Source organism: Manduca sexta, chromosome 16, assembly GCF_014839805.1.
Source record: "Manduca sexta isolate Smith_Timp_Sample1 chromosome 16, JHU_Msex_v1.0, whole genome shotgun sequence".
Lineage (NCBI taxonomy): Eukaryota > Metazoa > Arthropoda > Insecta > Lepidoptera > Sphingidae > Manduca > Manduca sexta.
Genome location: NC_051130.1, coordinates 4,337,225 through 4,357,257, shown reverse-complemented (window position 1 = coordinate 4,357,257; position 20,033 = coordinate 4,337,225). Strand labels below are relative to the sequence as shown.

Sequence of the window (20,033 nt, the reverse complement as noted above, 5' to 3'; positions counted from 1 at the left end):
AGATTCCAATTTGATCTCACTAACGTGACCATTCCCACCCTAGATTTTTTTTTATTATTCCTCAAAGACGAAGGAATTGGGAACATAAGCCCAACAAACAAGAAATAACAAGAAATTATAGTTATGTATTTATTTGTTTCGTAAAATGTTGCACAGAATAGCCAAAGGAACCAAGGTTTATACAGACAAATTTTTTTTAATCATTGCAAGAAAAAATATAGCGAATTTAATTTGTATATTTTTATTATAGTAATAAACTTAAGCTTAAAATTAAATTAATTTATTTACAATTATGTGTAACAAATTACACTTCTACAAAACTTATAAGTAAGCGGCTTTCATTTGGTAAATATTTTATGAACTACACAGAACTTAAATTACTACACATAACTATGCCAACTATTTAAAATGTGAACTCGCGCGTAGGTCGTGTCTTTGGATAACCATTACTACTATCTTCATCGAAGTCCTCAAGTCTAGAATTTAAGTTATTCTGAACTGTCTCTGGCTGAGATCGCAAGTTGCCAACAGATGATTGCGGAGCTAAATACGAAGATGGGCCGTCGTATAATGGACTGATATTATTGTTATTATCATCGATTTGTTTTGCTGAAACAACCTGGTTGGCTGAATAACCTACATTATTTGTTTGCAAATTGCGCCCTTGATCAGCATTCTGAATTAGATTTGAATTCACCACATCTCTTGGAGCTCCAAATTCGTCTATTTGGAATGCGTCTAAAATTTGCTGCTGTTCTTTCTTGTCTTCTAATTCATAACTAACTGACGGTATGAATTGGAATGTTAAAAGATCCGGGAATTTACCATTAGCATTATTTGAACTTTGTGTCTCGATGGTGTTAGATGTTATTGCATTGTTTCTAATATCAGTAGATGGTTTGCCATTTAGGTTTGAAGTGAAGTAATACGATTGATCTTTTTCATATGTTACCAGTTTGTTGTCCTCTGCAGGATGAGGTATTGTTCCAATAATTCGGTCTCGTAATTGTGCAGATATTCCATTACCGGTGTTAAGTAAATTCGTAATGCTTTCTTGATTAAACGGTTCCGTCTGCTTGGTTTGCTCCGCCTGTAGTTTGACTGAATTGAATGGCAAAGTTTGCGATGGAACAATTTGGACTGCTGTCGGCGCTTGATTTCTCAGTTCTACATTCCTATTTATATTGGTTAGCTGTAATGTGTTTGATGGTTGTAAATTTGTTGTCGGAATATTGTTCGATTGTACGAGATTGCCAGTAAAAGGTCTGTTATATATTTGGTTAGTGACATCAGGTACAGGAAACTGGTAGAGTTGCCCGCTGTATATCTGGTTATTGTTGTCCAATAGATTGGCATTTAAAGTGTTTGTATTTGGTTGAAATTGTGTTGAATAATAGTTTCTCTGAAGTTGAGACTGCTGTGCGTTACTGAACTGTGTGGGTATTTGTGGAACTTGATTTAATTGGTTGTCTGCGTATACTGAATTACTTCTTATTTGATTTTCTTGTATCAATGGTGACGATGGGGTTATTATATTCGGAATACGATTATTGTTTGCAAACTGTGATGCTGTCAATTGCGATATTTGGTTGGAAATTTGTGTAACATCTTGGTTGCTGCGGTATTGAGTTAATGGTGTTGCTGATGTAGATTGCAGTACTTCTCGTTGTGCGTAATTACTGTACTCTTTAGCTGCATTGATGGAGTCGGCAAGCAGCGAGAATACCAATGCCTGTGAATCAAAAACGCCAGAATTTCTGTTATCTACCAATTTTCCTAGCGGTATAAAATTTGGACTGGGCGTTGCAAAGTTGTTGCTTAAAACTAAGTAATTACTGCTACCTGTGTTCATAATTTCTAATTTATTGTAATCGCTTTGGTTATTTCGTCTGAATAAATATGCTGCTATTTTTTCTGGAATAGTTATTCTTAATGTAACTGTTCTCTCAATAGTATTAGCAGGAGGTAACAAAGATTCTTTAAAATATGGCAAATTAGAAATTGTATTTGAGTTTAATTCACTGTAGCTTACATTTGGAGGTTCTAATTTTCTGGACGGATATGATGATACTTGTGAACTCTGCGTTACAGCCGGGATTTGGGACGTTAAACTTTCACCACTATCTGTTACTGATTCTGTTGGTAAAAAATTATCTTCGGGATAGTCAATAGCTTTGATATCTGAACGATATCTGCCAAATTGCGGCGGAGATGCTGTCTTTAATATATCTTGTGTATCTGTTACTATATCATTCACTGTTACATCTAGTTTATCTTTTGTTAGTATATCAGTAAAAGGCAAGCTTTGATTGGAATTAGCTACGGTAGGTCTGGTGGGCTGAATAGTTGGAGTTAGATTTGATAATTTCCTCGGTGATATCTTTACAGGTGACGGGGTTGTAGTAGTCGCTCTTAACTGAGCACTAGCAGCAGATACCGGTGGTTGTTTGAGCGGAGATAAATATTGTCGAGATGGAATAGGATTTGATGGGGGCAAATACAGACGCCCGGTAGGCTGGCGAGTTGAGGGGGACAGATAAAATCTAGAAGCTTCAGTGGCCGGTGCTGAATTAAGTTCTTCGTCGAAACGCCCTGACACAGTAGGCAGGAGTCTTTGAATGGTAGAAGGAGTTGGGGAAACATCAAATTGTGTTACTTCGTTACTTACAGTAATGGTTTGCGCAGTAGTAACTTCTGGATTATTATAAATATAGCTTGTGACGTTATCTACTTCAGAGATAATGTTTTCTGTTGGCGATTGCGTGCCTGGTGGATCATAAGCAGATGGGGTCGTATAATCGATTAAATTGTTATTGGATGGTTGTGTCGGTTTGTTATATGTATATGCAGTGGGACTAACTATTAGTTTGGCCGATTTAGTTGGTTTTACTATCCAAGTTTTGACTGTTATTCTAGGTTTAGCTTTGTTAGTTTTAGGCTCTTGGATTATTCGACTAAATGGAACGATTTTTGTTACTATTGTAGACGGTACTGCGTTTAAATTACTCACCACATCTTGTTTTACTTCTTTACGTGCTTCTTCTGCCAATTCAAGAGTATTTTTTTGAGATGGTGTACTTTTGATCTGCTGATTGAACTTGTTTTGTGTGTTGTTAAATTGTGGTTTTGGAAAGGAAAGGCTGGTCTGTTGTCTAATACTATTTGTGTATGATGCTTTTCTATTATCGTTTTGTAGCTGCCTATTAAATTGTTCTTGTTGAAAGTTTTGTAAATTGCTTGTTTGAGAATTTCCTGTTATGGACGATTGCCTTTGGTTGTATTGGGCATTCCTCACGTTGTTATTTTGTATAGGTCGTTGTAATTGTGTATTGCTGTTTGTATAAGCTGAATTTTGGTATTGTGCAAATTGTCCGGTATGTCCATTTGAAATTATTGCGGCGGGCGTTCTCTGTGTGCTTTGTAATCTATTGCTTTGATCATACTGTATTTGCCTTTGGAAGAATTCACTGTCTCTGTATGTCGTGGGTCTGATTGTTGTGAATGCTGTTGGCACATATTTAGGCTCTACAGTTGAACCATAGTATGCGTTTTCACTATTGTAAACATTTTGAATTAAATTTTGTTTGGGTACATATACGTTATTCGGAGCCCTTTCTGGCCCTGCTATTAAGGCTTCATTAGGGAATAACTGACCCGCAGGAGGTTTATAATCTTGCATCACGATTACATTAGCTTTCATTGCCGCTTTATCGTAGGGATTTCGCATCGGATGTGTAAGCATTTTCTTAATATCTTTCATGAGTTGCGGACCGAGGCGGAGATTCTCAAATTGATCATTGTTGAACGTGAACAGTTTTTCAGAATTTTGACAGTTGACGTTCATCCACCAATCACACACGAATACCGCTTGGTTGAATAAAGTTCCATTTGGGCACAAGAATGATTGGAAGCCGTACGTAGACCCGACGGTGCACACGCGGAATACTTGACAATTTGTCTCGATGTCAGCGTAATATCCTGAAAATTAAAAGAAAAAATAATTACCAGTTAATATTAGAAAATATTTCTATGACAACAAAAATCTAGATCTGACGATTTTTTTTTGTAGCAAGTTTTTTGTTATTCTAAAAGGGTAAAAAGGCAGGTGGGTAGATTTTACTGACCTGGTTCCCTGCCAGCGCAGGAGAAAGTCGTCCGTGGTATGGTTCCAAGGGTGGGGTAATCATTTCCAGGATTACCAGGAACTGCGAGACGAATGTCCCATCCGTGCCCATTATGGTCCAAATGCTGTGGCCCTCTACCGTTCTGAGCTTGCACCCAGGAGGCGAGGCACACTGAAAAATAAATTTTGATATTTAAAACAAAAATATTTAAACGTCTCCGGGCAATTTATATGGATAAAATATCATGTATTTTGGTAAACATCTTTAATTAAACATTGATTTGTTATTTTGTGTATCCTAAAAATACAAGTTGTTACTTTAGGGACGGTCTTTTCGATGCAGGGTTGAGTAGTTTTTGATGCCACAGGATCGTTTTAAACCATACGTAAAATGCATTGCTACATTTAAAATCAATACATTTAATCCAGATGATTGTATGGCAGCATAAGCTATCATTTCTATGTTTAAGTACCATTTCGCATTCCCTTTGAATTAAATAGAAACATCGATCTAAAGAAACAAAAAAAAAAACTTAAAAAATTCGAATAAACAAATCTTCCAATCAGGTTTTATTCTTTAGATCCTCATTCGCGACCGGTCGGAATGGGATCGAGATTGAATTGAAATAGTGTTGTACAATGAAACTAGACGGTTTAGTGTTAAGTTTTATCACGGGATCAGTTTGTTTCAAACACAATATCGTTAAGTGTTCTCGGGTTCATTTAAATAAATCGTTATAGAAATTGAATGTAGCAATAGTGTATTTTATTATTTGAATCTGAAGTTCGCAAGTAAGTCTTTCACGAGATTATGGACTGCGACTGTATTTAAAATATATATTTTTTTTTAATGATGAGACGAGCAATTCATTTTTCTGATAAATGTCAATAGCGCTCACTAACAGGACCACACGAGCCATGAAATGCCGTTCATATCCGTCTTTTTGTGATAGCGGGCATTCTAATCGAAGGACAACTGATAGCCAAAATTTCCCTATTCACTTGTACTGCTATCAAACCTGTCCTTGGATTAGAATGTCTGTAATTGCAAAAGGACGAATTCGGTCCTGTAGACGGAATAGGATTCATGACCTTGATTCAATAATTTATTATCCAAAATGTTTATTAATGCGGAACACTACAATGTAACACAGACATCAGTCTTCTACCTAAACTTCTACCTTCTCTCTATATTGATGTCCCTTGTGAATTTACCTTTATTACTTTATTAAATTAAGTAATATTCTCATACAGTATTTGATCTAGTACACCCATTTTGTACAATAGCATTGCAATCATTAAGTACTATGGAGACTGTTCTCATAGTTTTTGTTTTGTCAATAATAAGCCGCGTAAAAAGAAAATCAATGCGCTGACGGGTGCCCTGTCACACGGTTGGTTACTAACACATTTATCATGCCGAAAGGACGTTTGACATGCCAAAGTTAATAGCAGGTTTGTGGATTTAGAACACAATGTAACCTTGTGTGATAGCTATACTGTCCATTGTAAGCATTTTCTAGTAACATTGGCCCCATCACATCACGACGAAGTTCGTTGACGTTCTTTTGTTGATTATTTTGTCTCATCATCATTATTTTTTTATTTATTTAGGATAACAAATGGTTACACATTATAACGTCTAAAAATAAAATAAAACAAATTTATAAATGTACAACCAGCACCGTTATCCAGAGCATTATCAGCCTTTGGAAGTCCACTTTTGATCTGTCTCCCCTATAAATTTCCAGAGTAGCTGTTAATAGCGGCTGCCTGTTTATCTAATGATAATTATATAAAATAAAAACTCTTAATTCAAAATTAAAACGATTTGGCAGTTAATTTGTATTAATTAACTAAACTACAAAATTGTCAGGCACAGACTGCATTAGACATGTCAAAGGACAAGTTCTGGAAAGTTGATAAGATGGAATGAAAGGTGGAGAGATTAAGCTTGCACTCAAGATGTAGTATGCTGTTGAGAAAGCCTTTTGTCTGGCAATGGACTGCTATTAACAGGTTCTTAATACACAAGTTGCATTAAATGGACAAGTGACGTGGATTTTAATAAAAAATTAATTTGTTTTCGAGTTCTATAAACATAAATTCATCTACAATATATAAAGAATATAAATATGTTAGTAATTAAATAACGTACACTTCTGTTATTGCACTACATTTAATTTATAATGGGTGAATCGATCTTGACTTTACTGAGAGCAATTGGCAGATATAGGACTACTGAGAGTAATTTAGCTTACATATAATTTCGAATGGACTTCACACACAAAAACGTGAGCATAATAAAAAATATTGCACTGAACCAGTTGTAAGCAAAGCAAGCCGATAATATTATTCCTACTAATTCCATCTCGATTCGCAAGAACACGGTCATTAGTTCAATGTCTTCCGTGACTATAAAACTAACGTAACTTTATGGCGAATTTATACACTACGTGTAATTCTAGTATAAAGAAAGTGTAATCAACGCTCGACGCTTTTTATTGCTTTTAATTGTTGTAATAAAGCAGTAAAACTGCTTATTTATGGCACGGCGGCTTTAATATGATTCTGCGTTATAAGCGTATCTCTATTTTGTATTTTTTCATAGCAGAAATCTAGGATACGCATAAGTAGGTCACATGATGTTCACTGTTCAAGACTGCCCAAAAATACTGTTAATCACAGGGATATAGAAAAGAAGAAAGGATTGCAGGTATTGGATACAGTACGATTTTTTTTATTATGATAGAAGGCAGGCGGACCGTTTTGCAAAGTTTTCTGCAATTCTTACAATATTTGCTAATTGACCTCGATCAAATATTTAAATTTTCGAAGTATTTTATTTGACATTTAAAAATGCAATATTTTACTATTATCTCGTTGTGTTTATGCTATTGTTACCAGCCCATACCCAAATGCAATAAATACCGATGTATCTACTTAAATACGTAAAAATAAAATACCTATCTATTTAATAAATCACAATCGCCATTTTGTTGTAGAATCTAAAAAGGGTAATCGTTAATAAATTTGACATTGATAAGTCATCTGTGTCGGCCATGTTTACGCGGACTAATCCGCGTTACGTAACAGCAAACTGGGGCCTTATTCTCTATCCCGTACGTTATTTTGACAGTGCGTAACAAGCACGTAACACAACGCATCATGTTTAGGACTATAGAAATTTAGCTTACAGAATACCATTCCACGCACATTTCTCGAAGATAACATGACACGGCCGCGTTACGCGTTTACACTATCATACAAAATAAGGGCCCTGGAACTTTTATCGTACATGACTGATGGTTAGTGTTGGTTGTTTGACACCCGCAAACAAATATTTAATATAAACACCGCTATCGGTTCCACACGCTTATTGGTTTCGAAATTGATCCGATTGTACTGGGAGTTAAAATATGATACAAGCCTTTCCCTGAAGAGCTAGGCATAATCGTATGTAGCCAGTCTTCAACTAACGTATATTGATCTTTTGTAATAGGCAATGAAATAATCTTTACAGGAGGTACTTTACCGTCAAACTTATATCCGCCCCATGATATAGGGGGCGATTACAACGCCATATCGCACAAATTTGAAGCCCGAAATCATGTTTTTTGAATTAAAAAACTGACACGAAATGTTGCTCAGTGAGATCGAGAATTAAACGTAAAACTTCACAGCTCTAGTACGCCATAGTTGGAAATGTTATAAGGTTATAATGTCAATCTAAATCAACTCCGCACGACCTAATTTTATTACACAGTGATTAAAAGCTATAAGCATTGGCTAACCCGTAATTACATGCGTTCAGCCTTATTTGTGTGTAGTTGATTGGATCGTAAATTTAGTTATAATGTTAACTCCCACATTGTTCCCCATCGAAATAATGTTTGACAAAGTGGGTTTCATTCATTAAGTATGGTATATGTATACATTGTTACTTACCTAAAGGTTTTTTTTGAATATGCATTGTTATATAGAATATTTTAAATCATGTTAATAAATTGTATTTTATACATCATAATAATACGATTGGTTTTAAATTGTTTCCGTTTAGGATATTAATACTTCATTAATCGGAATCCATAAATTATACATATGTTACTAATGCAAAGTTTGTGATGATTTGATGTTTGTTATAAGTAAAAAAATAGAAACGTTTATAATTTATTCAAAATCAATTTCAACACTATTATGTCCTGGATTAGCATAATTAGAATATTTTATATCTAAGAAAAGTACATTTTTGTGTAATTTCTCAAAATATTTAGTTACACAAAAATAACCCCCTATATTTATTTATTTAAAGATTTTTGAAGCGGGTTGATACTTGAACAAGATCTAGGTCATAACAACCTAGAAAGTTATATTTTCACAATATTATATTAGGTAGTTTCAATAAATTAATCAAACAGCAATAAAGTTATAAAATCAAGAGTAAGGTATTCAGATCGCTACAGTTTCCTCGGCATTTCTTTTTATATTCGACCTACATTTCGTTTCTGGTTTGCCAATACGGTTATTTAGAATTCATCATTAATTAAGTATGTAAACTAAAAGAAAACTAGCAGAATTTGTTTAACAAAAACATAATATTAATTTTTTAAAGAAAATAACTAGATGGGTTATTTCGAAATACAAATTGTAATTCTTTTTTAGATAAACTATGAGATCGATTGTAAAGAAATCAATCGATAAACTAAATAATATTACATTTCTAAATACCTATAAAACATATTTATCGGTTCCAAAAAAGTTACCCTACACTAAAATTGTAAACAAAGTATGAAAATTATATCATTCTGCATTATATTATCGGATTAAATGTATGCTGGAAGAAGCCGCGAGCAAGAACTAGTCAAAAATATAACAAATATATGCGACAAAGATTTATGCAACTTAATAAATATAAAATAATCCATTCATCTTCCGCGCCAGTTATAAATACGTCATCGGCCGTATATATCACAGATCATTATATCACACAACAGAATTGAAGCTAATGGCCATGTTCTTCATTGACTGTCAGCCAAATTACTGTTACTTTTAACAAAATTATTTCGTTTCTGTGTCTTATGCGTTTTACATTTGTTTTTTTTATTGCTTTGAATGACGAGCCGTGCTTGCCGGTCGCCTGATGGTAAGCGATACGACCGCCCATAAATAGTAGAAACACCATCCAACACCTTGAATTACAAAGTGTTGTTTGATATTCCTTTGCGCTCGCCATGCTGAGACATGAGGTGTTTAATCTTATTATATCCAGTCGTTACACTGGCTGCAGTGTCCTTCAAACTGGAACACAACAGTGACTACACATTGCTGCTTGGCGGCCGAAATAGACATCGCAGTGATACCTGCCCAGGCGGACTCTGACATATGAGAGACCTACCACCAGTAAAACATTAGCGACGGTTGTGTTGTGGAAACTCTCATCGATCGTATTTAGCGATGTTTTTGTTTTGGCAATTCTTATGGCGTTTACTGTAGGTATTGCTTTTACTTTTTATGTAGGAATTGTTTGTTAAGCTAAGTTTAGTCTATATATTTTCGCATCAATACATTATGCTAGAACTTTCAGGGCGTTTAATATAGCGGCAACATTTCAGTTATTCTATGCACATAACGAGTCTACTGTGCAAAATTTGTAGACGTCACGCCATTATTAACACGGCGAGAATCACGTGCGGAAGTCAACTTCTACAATCTAAATCTCGCTTAAGACATTTATAAGCCTTTATCGGTTACGTGATGGCGGTCAAGATTATCAGAGCGAACATTTATGTCGATTACATCTGTTATGATGTCGTGTGTAATTCATGTTAATTTGGCTATAATACATGATGCATCTTGTATGTTTATGCTTTGTGATTGTATCTATAACGTTGCGCATAATTAATTTTTATGCATTTAATATAGTGTGATCTTGAAATAAAACTATGAACTCCCCTCCCACCCCACTCTTTCTGCCCCATCCGCCCGTTACCACGAAGGCTGCAGTCTCCAAAACGACGGGAGAAAATTATAATATAAAAACCCCGATAAAGTCCGCAAAATACGTAGTTTTCTTCCAATCTCTAATATTCCCGTAAACATAAGAAATCATTATATTGGGGTCCATTATTTTATAGTACAGCAAATAGGTCATGGTAAGGGATAAAGTAGCAAAATGACTTTGTTGCATGTGTGCAACATCTCCGGTATTGTGTTGGTCTGTTCGAGCGTCAGATCAATATAATAAATTTTCTTGGCCTTAACAGTTGACTGGATCTTATCAATCAGCTTTTGCTGATTCTGATCATTGGTTAAAGTACTTAATAACTTCTTTTTTTCGTAAAGTAAATAATAAGTGACTTCACTGCACCTGATGGTAATTGGAATGGGGTCCAATAAAATGTCGACTGACGAAAGATAATTACCCCTCAGCATTTGACACAATTATGCCGGCCTGTTGGAACCGGATATACACGGGCTGATCATGGAACACGACACACTTGTGCCACTATGGCGGGCTTTAACACCTTATGTAAAGTGGTCGCTTTGTGGTCTGGGCTGATATAAAATACAACCTACCACCAGCAAAACTAAATGAAATTATGCGTTGCAATACCACTTATTATAAATTTCATTTGAACAACTATACCCAGTTTTGTAAAACGGCTTTGTTTAGATCCCACAAACAGACAATATCATTTATTTGTATAGACGCGTATGGAATAAAAACTCAATCATTGTTCAAACATCATAATAGGTTGTCATCGGTAAAAGTTAATACTAAAAAGTCGCTAAAGAAATACTTGGACGGGAAATTGAACCTGTCAAAAGAGGCGTAAGCGTTATAAACGAAATAAATTTCTTTGCAAGAACTTTTTGGCTTGGTTTGCGCGGGATTTTTGAGTTGTTAGTGACGTTAACACGAATTTTGTTTCGGGTAAATCTGATCTTAAGTCTGTTCTGTAGTGAGACAGAAATAATAATAAACATGCCTATGTACACCCAAGAGTTAACACTCGATACATGCATACGACGTATGCTTGAACAACATTTTATGATTTTTTTTTTGTCCGTGCTTTTTTTTCTTTTGTTGCTTTTGTCCGTGCCTCCGCACGCATAAAATTATTTTTTCGGGATTAATATTTTCCCGGGTTAAAAAAAAAAAATTAGCCTATGTCACTCTGGAGTAATGTGATAATGTGGTAATGTAGTAATTTATTCAAGAATTTTTAAAATCAGTTCAGTAGTTCCAGAAATTAGCTCATACAAACCTGCAAACTTTTCCTCTTTTTAATATTAGTATGGAATGCGAAAGTTTATGTTTGAATGTCAGTTAGAACATAAAAGCCAGGAACCGCTAAACAGAAATAATTAAAATTCTGTCTGACTGTGCCATTAATTAATATACAGTGTTTTATTCTGAAGATTGTTACATGTGCGAAGGCGCAAGCTACACCTAGTTAGGAAATAATTGTAAAATCTTATTTCTTGTATGTAGCTTGTAGAATGTAGATGAATACCGTAAACCCGTATTGTAAACTAATCCGTATATATTTATGGTGCATCCCTATCGCGTTTCCGCACGTAGCGCCTCGTAACTCTCACATATAATAACGAGCTATTGAATTATTACACTTTTACAGAGATATTGCATCAGCTTCACAAAATCCTCTACTTGGATTGAAGTTAAAAACAAAGTTCTTGAATACTGGCATATACAATAACTTTGTCTTTAACTTTTTGCTGTAATTTTTGGCACTACACCAACTGTTATATTTTATATTTAAAACAATACTACATATATAGATATTAATAAACTGTGAATCTACTACGTAAAAAATTAAAAAGGTAATTCAGTAATAACTTCTTGTAACCTAAATCAAGAATGAGGAGGTAACTCTTTGAAATAAACATTACGCTCACGAATGTGTTTTAAAAGAGTATGTTCTCTATTACTTCGGTAATGGTTCCTTATTTTATTTAAACCAACTGTACGTGCGACTTCTTACGCGTTAATAACTTTTTTTTTATATCTGATATAGCCTAGTCTAATAACGAAGTCGAAAACTACATAAAAATATGATCTAATGGTCTCAGAGATATGCGCTGACAAACAGAAAAACAGACATAAATGAATAATAAAAATAGCTGATCTATCTCCTATTGTTTTTCTTTCAGTGAACAAACGCGCTGGGTTCTGTTGTATTGTTATATGTAGATTAATTACCTGATTGCAAATATCAACAAACTGCAACAAAATGGATACCTTCGAATCGAATTTCCGATCTAAATAAACAATCACAATAAAGTAAACGTCCAGTTCTTGTAGAAGTACAAGATAGTTTGCGACTGTGGTCTCTCTTATATCGTTGAAACTAAAAGAAATATTGGTACGCATGTAAAATGACGCTCTACGAAGTCTGCAGTTGCTGAACATAGACTTTTCAGACGATCGACACCTCAATCCGCCCTGTGAATGAAGGCTGCAGTCTTCCAAACATCGGGAAAAAATTATAAAGTAAAATAATTTTATTTCACTTTTTCTAATATTCGCGTAAACATAAGAAACTAAATAAACAATATTAACGAAGCACGGCAGCACTACGCAGTTTCAAGTAAATTTATTTTCCCTTCCATCGTTCAATTTAATTAGCGAAGTACAAGTAAACAGTCTTGTTTCGAGACGAGACGATGTGGAATTGTTTGTTTGTATAAATATATATAGAGGAGCCTCAGGTTGTATAACTTCATTCATATCCTTGTGTATTTACTTCATGCTCTATTGGATTGTGATCTATATGATTATTGAATTTGAATTGAATGTTACTTGGCTCGATTTTGTTGTATTTTGATGTTTTGTATATGGAATTCTCTCCAATGTAAGGTTGACGCAACTTTTTCAAATTGACACAGAACGGATTTGGTTTTGTTTTTATGACGGGCGTGCGACCGGTCGATCGAATTCCTATTAATCTCGCTCGTATCAAATCATGGTAACCGTTGGCGTAGCTACGAATTTCCTCTAGGGGAGAGAGGTGGGTCATTAGTAAAAAAGCTTGCCAAATTCTACGCCCGGCCTGCACCACGCGACGCCCCTGTAAGCCCAGTATTTTTAGGGTAAATAAAGACGTTTCCAGGGTGGACACGGCCTTGATCATCACTTGATCCCCTTGCTACGCTCATAGTGGTAACTTACTTCTCTGACCTTATAGGTTGAGCAAACTCTTGGTGTTCCTCAAGATTCCGGTACAAAGAATAAATACTAGCCGATATATTTACCCACGACATGGTCTCTGTGCCAAATTTCATCCAAATCCAAAACATGCAAACCTCGAAACTATTTTTTTTTAATATAATATATTGGATGTTTTTCTTAATTAGGTCATATGCAGAGCTGCTTTGCATCATTCACATATTACTGTATCAATGAAAATTAATCTCATATTATAAATAAGAAATACGAACCGAGCTGATTTTAATTCAAACCCAAATAAAGTTAGCTATCACACAAGTTTAGCGGTGTCCGGTCATCTAACACGTTTTGATTTCAGATTGAAACACTCCAGTTATTAGTAGAAATTAGATTTTACATGATAGCGTATGCGCAAATAATTTCCTTGTAATATTTAAATTTAGTTACTTCTCACTCTTACTAATATTATTAATGTGAATCTTTGGATGTTTGTAAAAATAAATGCATTAACATCAAAACAAATTTGGATGTTGTACAACGATAAACCATGTCCTAGATCAACTTATAAGCTACCTTTTATTCGGATAATTTGCTCCTGTGGCATATTACAAATACATTGGATTTCTTAAATAAATGGCGATGGCATCATACAAATGGCGCTTTGGATCATTACAATCAGTTAAGATCTTTTGACGCGGGTGAAGACGCGAGCGATAATTAGCTTAGTATAAACTAACTATTCCTCACGGCTTAACAGACCGAGTTTTTCCGGAATCTTGCTATACCTTGTCACGGAATAAAAATAGCCCATATTCTTCCCAGGGTCTCAAATACAATACCAATATTTTATTGAAATTCGTTTGGTAGTTTTTGAGTTTATAACGTTTAGACAGACGCGATGGTATTTAAGTTTTGTTATATGTAAGGATTATAGCTCATCAGTTAACTATGATCAAGTAAAGTATATTCTAATTCTTTACGTTTTAATATATGTTGCAATCCGATCTTCTTTTAACGTTGAACGTTATTGAAATAGATGGCGAATAGTGAGAGTGAAATGAATTTTATAGAACCCAAGGAAACGTTTTGTAATACAAAAATATCATTTCGACAGCATACTATCTATATCAGCAATACAATTAAAAGTGAAGAAGTATAATAGTAATTTATATCAAGGCCACAAGTGCAATTTATTTATCGATTAATATTTATTATAGTGATTAGACTACGTTCGCGGCTTTGCCTGCGTAAACTCTGTTGCTTGAAAGAGTAGTACACACTTTTCAAGGATAAAAATAGGGAAGACGATAATCCAATACATGCATTATTTATATGAGTTTCATTCAAATCTCTTCAGTGATTTCATCCGTTACTTCTTTCAAACATCTATCCAGTGCCGGATTTATATTTTTTATGAGTGTAGGCCACTTTATTTCCACCGCCCCATGTAGGTACGTTTATGTATGTATGTATCTAGGTTTCTAAAATACTTAATAATTTTCCCTTTGTTTGTATTATGGAAAGCACTAAAGTTAAATAAACGAATGATTAATTAAATCGAGTGAGCGTCCTGTGAAATCTGCCGCCCCTAAGAGGCTGCCGCCCGAAGGCCGCGGCCTTTTCGGCCTATTTACAAATCCAGGACTGCATCTATATAAGTAAGATTAGGAGATAGTATAAATATATGAAACATTTTGTCAAACATTCTTTAATAAAGAATACAACATGAGGATCCAAATAATATACGATGTATTTAGGTAATTGAGTAATTGAATTGTCATGTTCAGAACCAAGATCAATGCGGAAAACGATGAAAGCTTTTCACTTGGTTACATCCTTTTTAACTAGTCAACTAAATACCTACTCTATGCAGTATGTTAAACATTTCTTACTCCCCTTTCGTTTTAGTTTAAGTAAACATTGTAGGTACTTTATAACAGTACTTATAATAGTACTAGTCTCTAGGGTGTTTTAATATTCGCGTTAAAAACATCGTGAAATCGCAATGCATTCGGAAAATTTGTTTTTTTTTGTTTTAAGTATTTTGATATAATAGGTTAGGAGTTGTAATGTTTTGTTACTTTATGGATTAACGTTCTTTTATTATTATGTTATATAAAAAGTAATAATTAATAATAATAATAATATCAGCCCGGTATTATATACTTGCCCACTGCTGAGCACGGACCTCCTCTACTACTGAGAGGGATTAGGCCTTAGTCCACCACGCTGGCCTACTGCGGATTGGTAGACTTCACACACCTTCGAAATTCCTATAGAGAACTTCTCAGATGTGCAGGTTTCCTCACGATGTTTTCCTTCACCGTTAAAGCGAACGACAAATTCACAAAGAATACACACATGATTTTAGAAAAGTCAGATGTGTGTGCCCTTGGGATTTGAACCTGCGGACATTTGTCTTGGCAGTCCGTTCCACACCCAACTAGGCTATCACCGCTTTTTAAAAAGTAATAATTATTATTAGAATTGAATGCAGCAAAAAATTGGAACCTTTTTTATAAAATTCTATAAGACAAAATCTTTTACCTTTATAATGATCATTAATAATTAACCATTGTTTGGTTATAGACAAAAAAAAATCGAGTGAGAACCAAAATTGAATTCCCCATTGATTAAAGTATTAACACCTTTATGCCTTGTTATACGATGTCTAAATGATCGTCTATAGTCGAATAAAATATAGGGCGACCAAATACATAAGAACTGCTCCCAAAAACGATTATCAAGAATATAGACAGTATAGATTACTGCTTAAGTGCCTGGCCTGTTTCACAAGTTTTGAATAAATGCGACCCGTCTCATAAATGTATAACCCACACTCTTATCTACTCTCCCAAATAAATGGTAAAAAAAAGTACTATCTACATAAATTGTTTAAAATGATAAATTGAAACTTGTGAAACAGTCCCTTACTGTCTGATACGTTAACTGAAGTAAATCGTCTTAAACTTAACTTTGTAAAGGCCATTAATCACATAAAAGTAATCTCACCGAATATCACGAAGCACAACATCTCAAAGCAACATTGACACACGCGACACGGAAACGCACTGTGGTCCTCTGGCCGCAGTCAGGCCGTCTTTGAGCGGCAAGTGGGTGCAAGTTGGTGAATGTTTACCCCCCATTGGGCGAGTTCTCACGCTGCATTTTATTGCTCACTGATTTGATTATTTAAGTCTATCAATGTGTTTTTGATTTGATGCTTTTATCTTGTTTAAGTTTATTGGCTTTTTCTTCTATTGTTTTAACAGCGCAATAGTTAAGGGAGGGTTACTGGATATACCGCAAAATAATTTATATTACTATTTGACACGCCAGGTGGATAACGACGTCAAAAGCCAGACTGTTATTATTCTAAAAATATCCAGAACATCAAAAGTAAGTTGTTTGTACGCAAGGAAACGCGCTGTTTTACACCCTTTTTTAAAACTGTTTATTTGTTTTATTTACATGCACATTTATATTAAGTCACAGCAAAAAATGGCAGCCCTAGTTGTACCTCTGCCTCCCACGTCTAAAATAAAGGCGCGATGTGTGTTTTTCAAAACTACCCTAATTGTTTCAAATATTGTTCCTTACAAAAGACCTCATTTATTAAATCAGAATGAAGTGACAACTTTACTTCATTGTTTGAATATTCAACAACACTGGATAGTCTAAATATCATAGAATGTAGGTATTATTTTTATTTACCCGAACTGGATATCGTATTCCGCATTAAACTCGGGAAAATAAACAAAATATAAAATTCACTTCCACTAGAGCATATTGAAGATGTCTTAATAGTTGCTATTAAATAAAACTAGGCGAATGAATATAGTAGAAAATTCACACGATCAGCACGAAGTGTTAAACACTTTACTTCATAATCATTTCTACTTTAGCACTATAATTAATTATGCACCCAATACAAATAAAGAGCATAATTAAAGCAATACGAAATATGGTGTAAAAATTCATCCATTTTGATTGTCATGTGAATTGTGGTGAAAAACAACTGTGTACCAACGACATTATGAAAGCAACTACAATTACGATATTGGTACGTAATACGATCGAATCTTGCAATGTTCTACATAACAGCGGTATAGATGAGGGAATTTATTCATTATTATTGTATCTGTCAAGAATTCTAGCGTTAGTTTATGAACAGATATTGTTTTGGACACATTACACTTGATATTGCATCCATTGAGTCATTTTTGAATCGTGAATCCGTTGTCGGCCTTATGAGAAAGGAAGAGGATTCATTCCAGGAATTGACAAATTAACGGTGTTTGGGCCTTCTCAATTAGAAACAATAAGCCGCAACTTTACTTTTATTTCTTTTATACGGGAAGGTATTTCGACTGCATCTGAGGGTTAATGGAGTTCGGTTTTGACAGATTGTCGCCTGACAAGAGATGATCACCTTTGGCCAGTTGACAAAATTATGCCGGTCTGTTTGAAACTGGAAATAATTACAATGATTTTGGAACGCGGCACATTTACGTTAGTCACTATGGCGGGTGTTACACCTTGTGTACAGTCGCGATCCGGGCGGATACAAATATTCTATCATTAAGAATATATTATCTTGTCTATGATACAGAGGTACCACCTCATTGTATCTAACTCAGTTACTATGTTCTAATATTTTCAAACCACTTATACTCCTACGCATTTACTTGTTTCACATCAATTACTCACTTCACGTTTGCTAAATTAGTTCAGCTTGGCGGTCTGGTTTCCTTTAGGCGATTGACTTCCTAAAACCCCTAAAATACACATATACTATTGTATAAGAAACTGGACAGTAAAAAGGAGCGTAGAAGTTGATAATTTCTTCTCACACGCAAATATTTGCTCAGCTACGACGCCACAAACTGCGAATAAAACAACGCGCTGATTAAAAACAGTCTGAAATGCTGTGAAAAATGAAATCTCAACACCAACATGTTTTCTATTGTAACTATTGTTTAAGGTTTTCGATGTGACCATTGTTTTTGTTGTTTATAATACATTTTCGTTTATGTAGTGTGTATTTGTACTTTATAACATATTCTTATAGTAATGTATAGACATGAAAGTTTCTGAAGATATTTGAATGTTTGTGTACTAATTACGTAAAATAGTTGATAGATTTATATGTTTTTCATAGGAATTATATCCCTAAATAAGTCTCATTGGAGTAGAGTTGCGAGCAGAAGTTAATATTATACAATGTATATATAAATATAAGTGTTAAAATTAAACTATTTTTCGGATTTTCTTGCCGTTTTTTATATTTTAATTTTCTTCCGACGTTTTGAAGACTTTGCAGCCTTCGTATCCCCCCCTTGACCACGAGAATAAATCGCGATAGAATCCGAAAAATAGTTAACTTTTAATGTCTAACATTCGCGTAAATATAAGAAATCATTAAACATAAGTGAGTAGAATATGTAAATATGATAAATACGTCTCTCACATGCCTCGCAAATAACTCAAGCTTTTGTGTGAAAAGCGTATTTTATAAATGTAGATTCGAAATGTTTCTTTTTTGCTGGTGGTAGGATATTAATTAAATCCGCTCAGATAGCGACCATTCCGTTCCGGGATCCGTTTATTTGCAACGAACACTGTTAGATAGAAAATTTATAAAGAATTTTTTTTTATTTTTTAAATTTTTAAAACGACCCAAAATTGATTGCTTGGTAAAATTATTCGCAAATATGCATATTCCCATCCGTAATTTGTGCCTCGTAAATATATGGAACGAATTCTCAAGGCCATTGGCTGGGGTAGGGCATTAATGCACCGTTAACGCACGGCGCCATGTTTACATTAGTGTAAGTATTCGTTGCATGATAGAATATCCAGTGTTTTTTATTTTTTGCCTACTTAGTTAGTTATGTTAAGTGATCATTACCGTGCGAACAAGTATGCAGTAACCCGCAAGATGATAAACGTGTGAGAATTTAGACAAAACTTAAAATCTTTAAAAGGTTTTTTAGTTGACATTGTTTTAACCTCATTTTGTCATTTGACATTTTATAAAAATGGCGGCTATTATGTGTTGTATAAATGCTTGAGTACCGATATGTAACCACTGTGGAAACGGTGAAACTAACATTAATTTGTTTACGCAATCAAACATTATTTTTGGTTTTTACAATTAAAGATGTACTACCAATGTATCAAGAGGTTTAAGCCAATGTTCGTAATTTCACAGTTTGGGCGAGACCAGTATGAACCAATTTCAAAGTGTACCTAGTGTGAATAGAAATAAGAAAGAAAAAAATATTATTGAATTGTTTGGATAAAATAGAACTATAAATACATAAAAGCACGGACTAGTCATATGTATAAGTTATAATATTGGAGAAACTAAATTTACGTAGATATTTTAGGTACATTTTAGAGTTTATGTCTATTGCATAGTGATAGGTGCTAAACCTATTGCTTTATCAAACACAAACTCCAATCTTTAACTAACCTTTTTCAAATTGAAAAACTTCCATAAATCTCAGTTGCTTGACATAGAATTCGAACCCAGAATCCTTAGAGCATTACAATACTACGCAAACTAGAATTTCACCATTCACAGCTGTCTACGCCTGTGTAGAGAGGAATTCTAGGATATTTTTTTTTTTGTAATTTGGTAGTAGAAACTGTTGTCGAATTAATATGATGGTCACATTTTACTGAGTCTAGCTTTGTCTAATCAAAACAAAGGTG

The 20,033-nt window shown here is 34.3% G+C and overlaps 1 protein-coding gene across 2 annotated transcripts; it reads right to left on the bottom strand.

The window, feature by feature from the left end:
* Nucleotides 1-221: 221 nt before the first annotated feature.
* Nucleotides 222-19,904, bottom strand: LOC115447556 (myb-like protein P). Of its 2 annotated transcripts, XM_037439183.1 has the most exons (5): nucleotides 19,792-19,904; nucleotides 16,326-18,199; nucleotides 4,125-4,295; nucleotides 3,011-3,978; nucleotides 222-1,732 (listed from the first exon to the last, which is right to left on the bottom strand). In XM_037439183.1, the coding sequence occupies exons 2-5, from the start codon at nucleotides 16,345-16,347 to the stop codon at nucleotides 404-406; spliced, it is 2,490 nt and encodes an 829-aa protein (XP_037295080.1). In that variant the 5' UTR covers nucleotides 16,348-18,199; nucleotides 19,792-19,904; the 3' UTR covers nucleotides 222-403. The 2 variants fall into 2 exon arrangements, with proteins under 2 accessions (XP_037295080.1, XP_037295081.1); XM_037439184.1 differs by lacking the exons at nucleotides 16,326-18,199; nucleotides 19,792-19,904 and adding an exon at nucleotides 6,385-6,516.
* Between the last annotated feature and the right edge of the window lie 129 nt (nucleotides 19,905-20,033).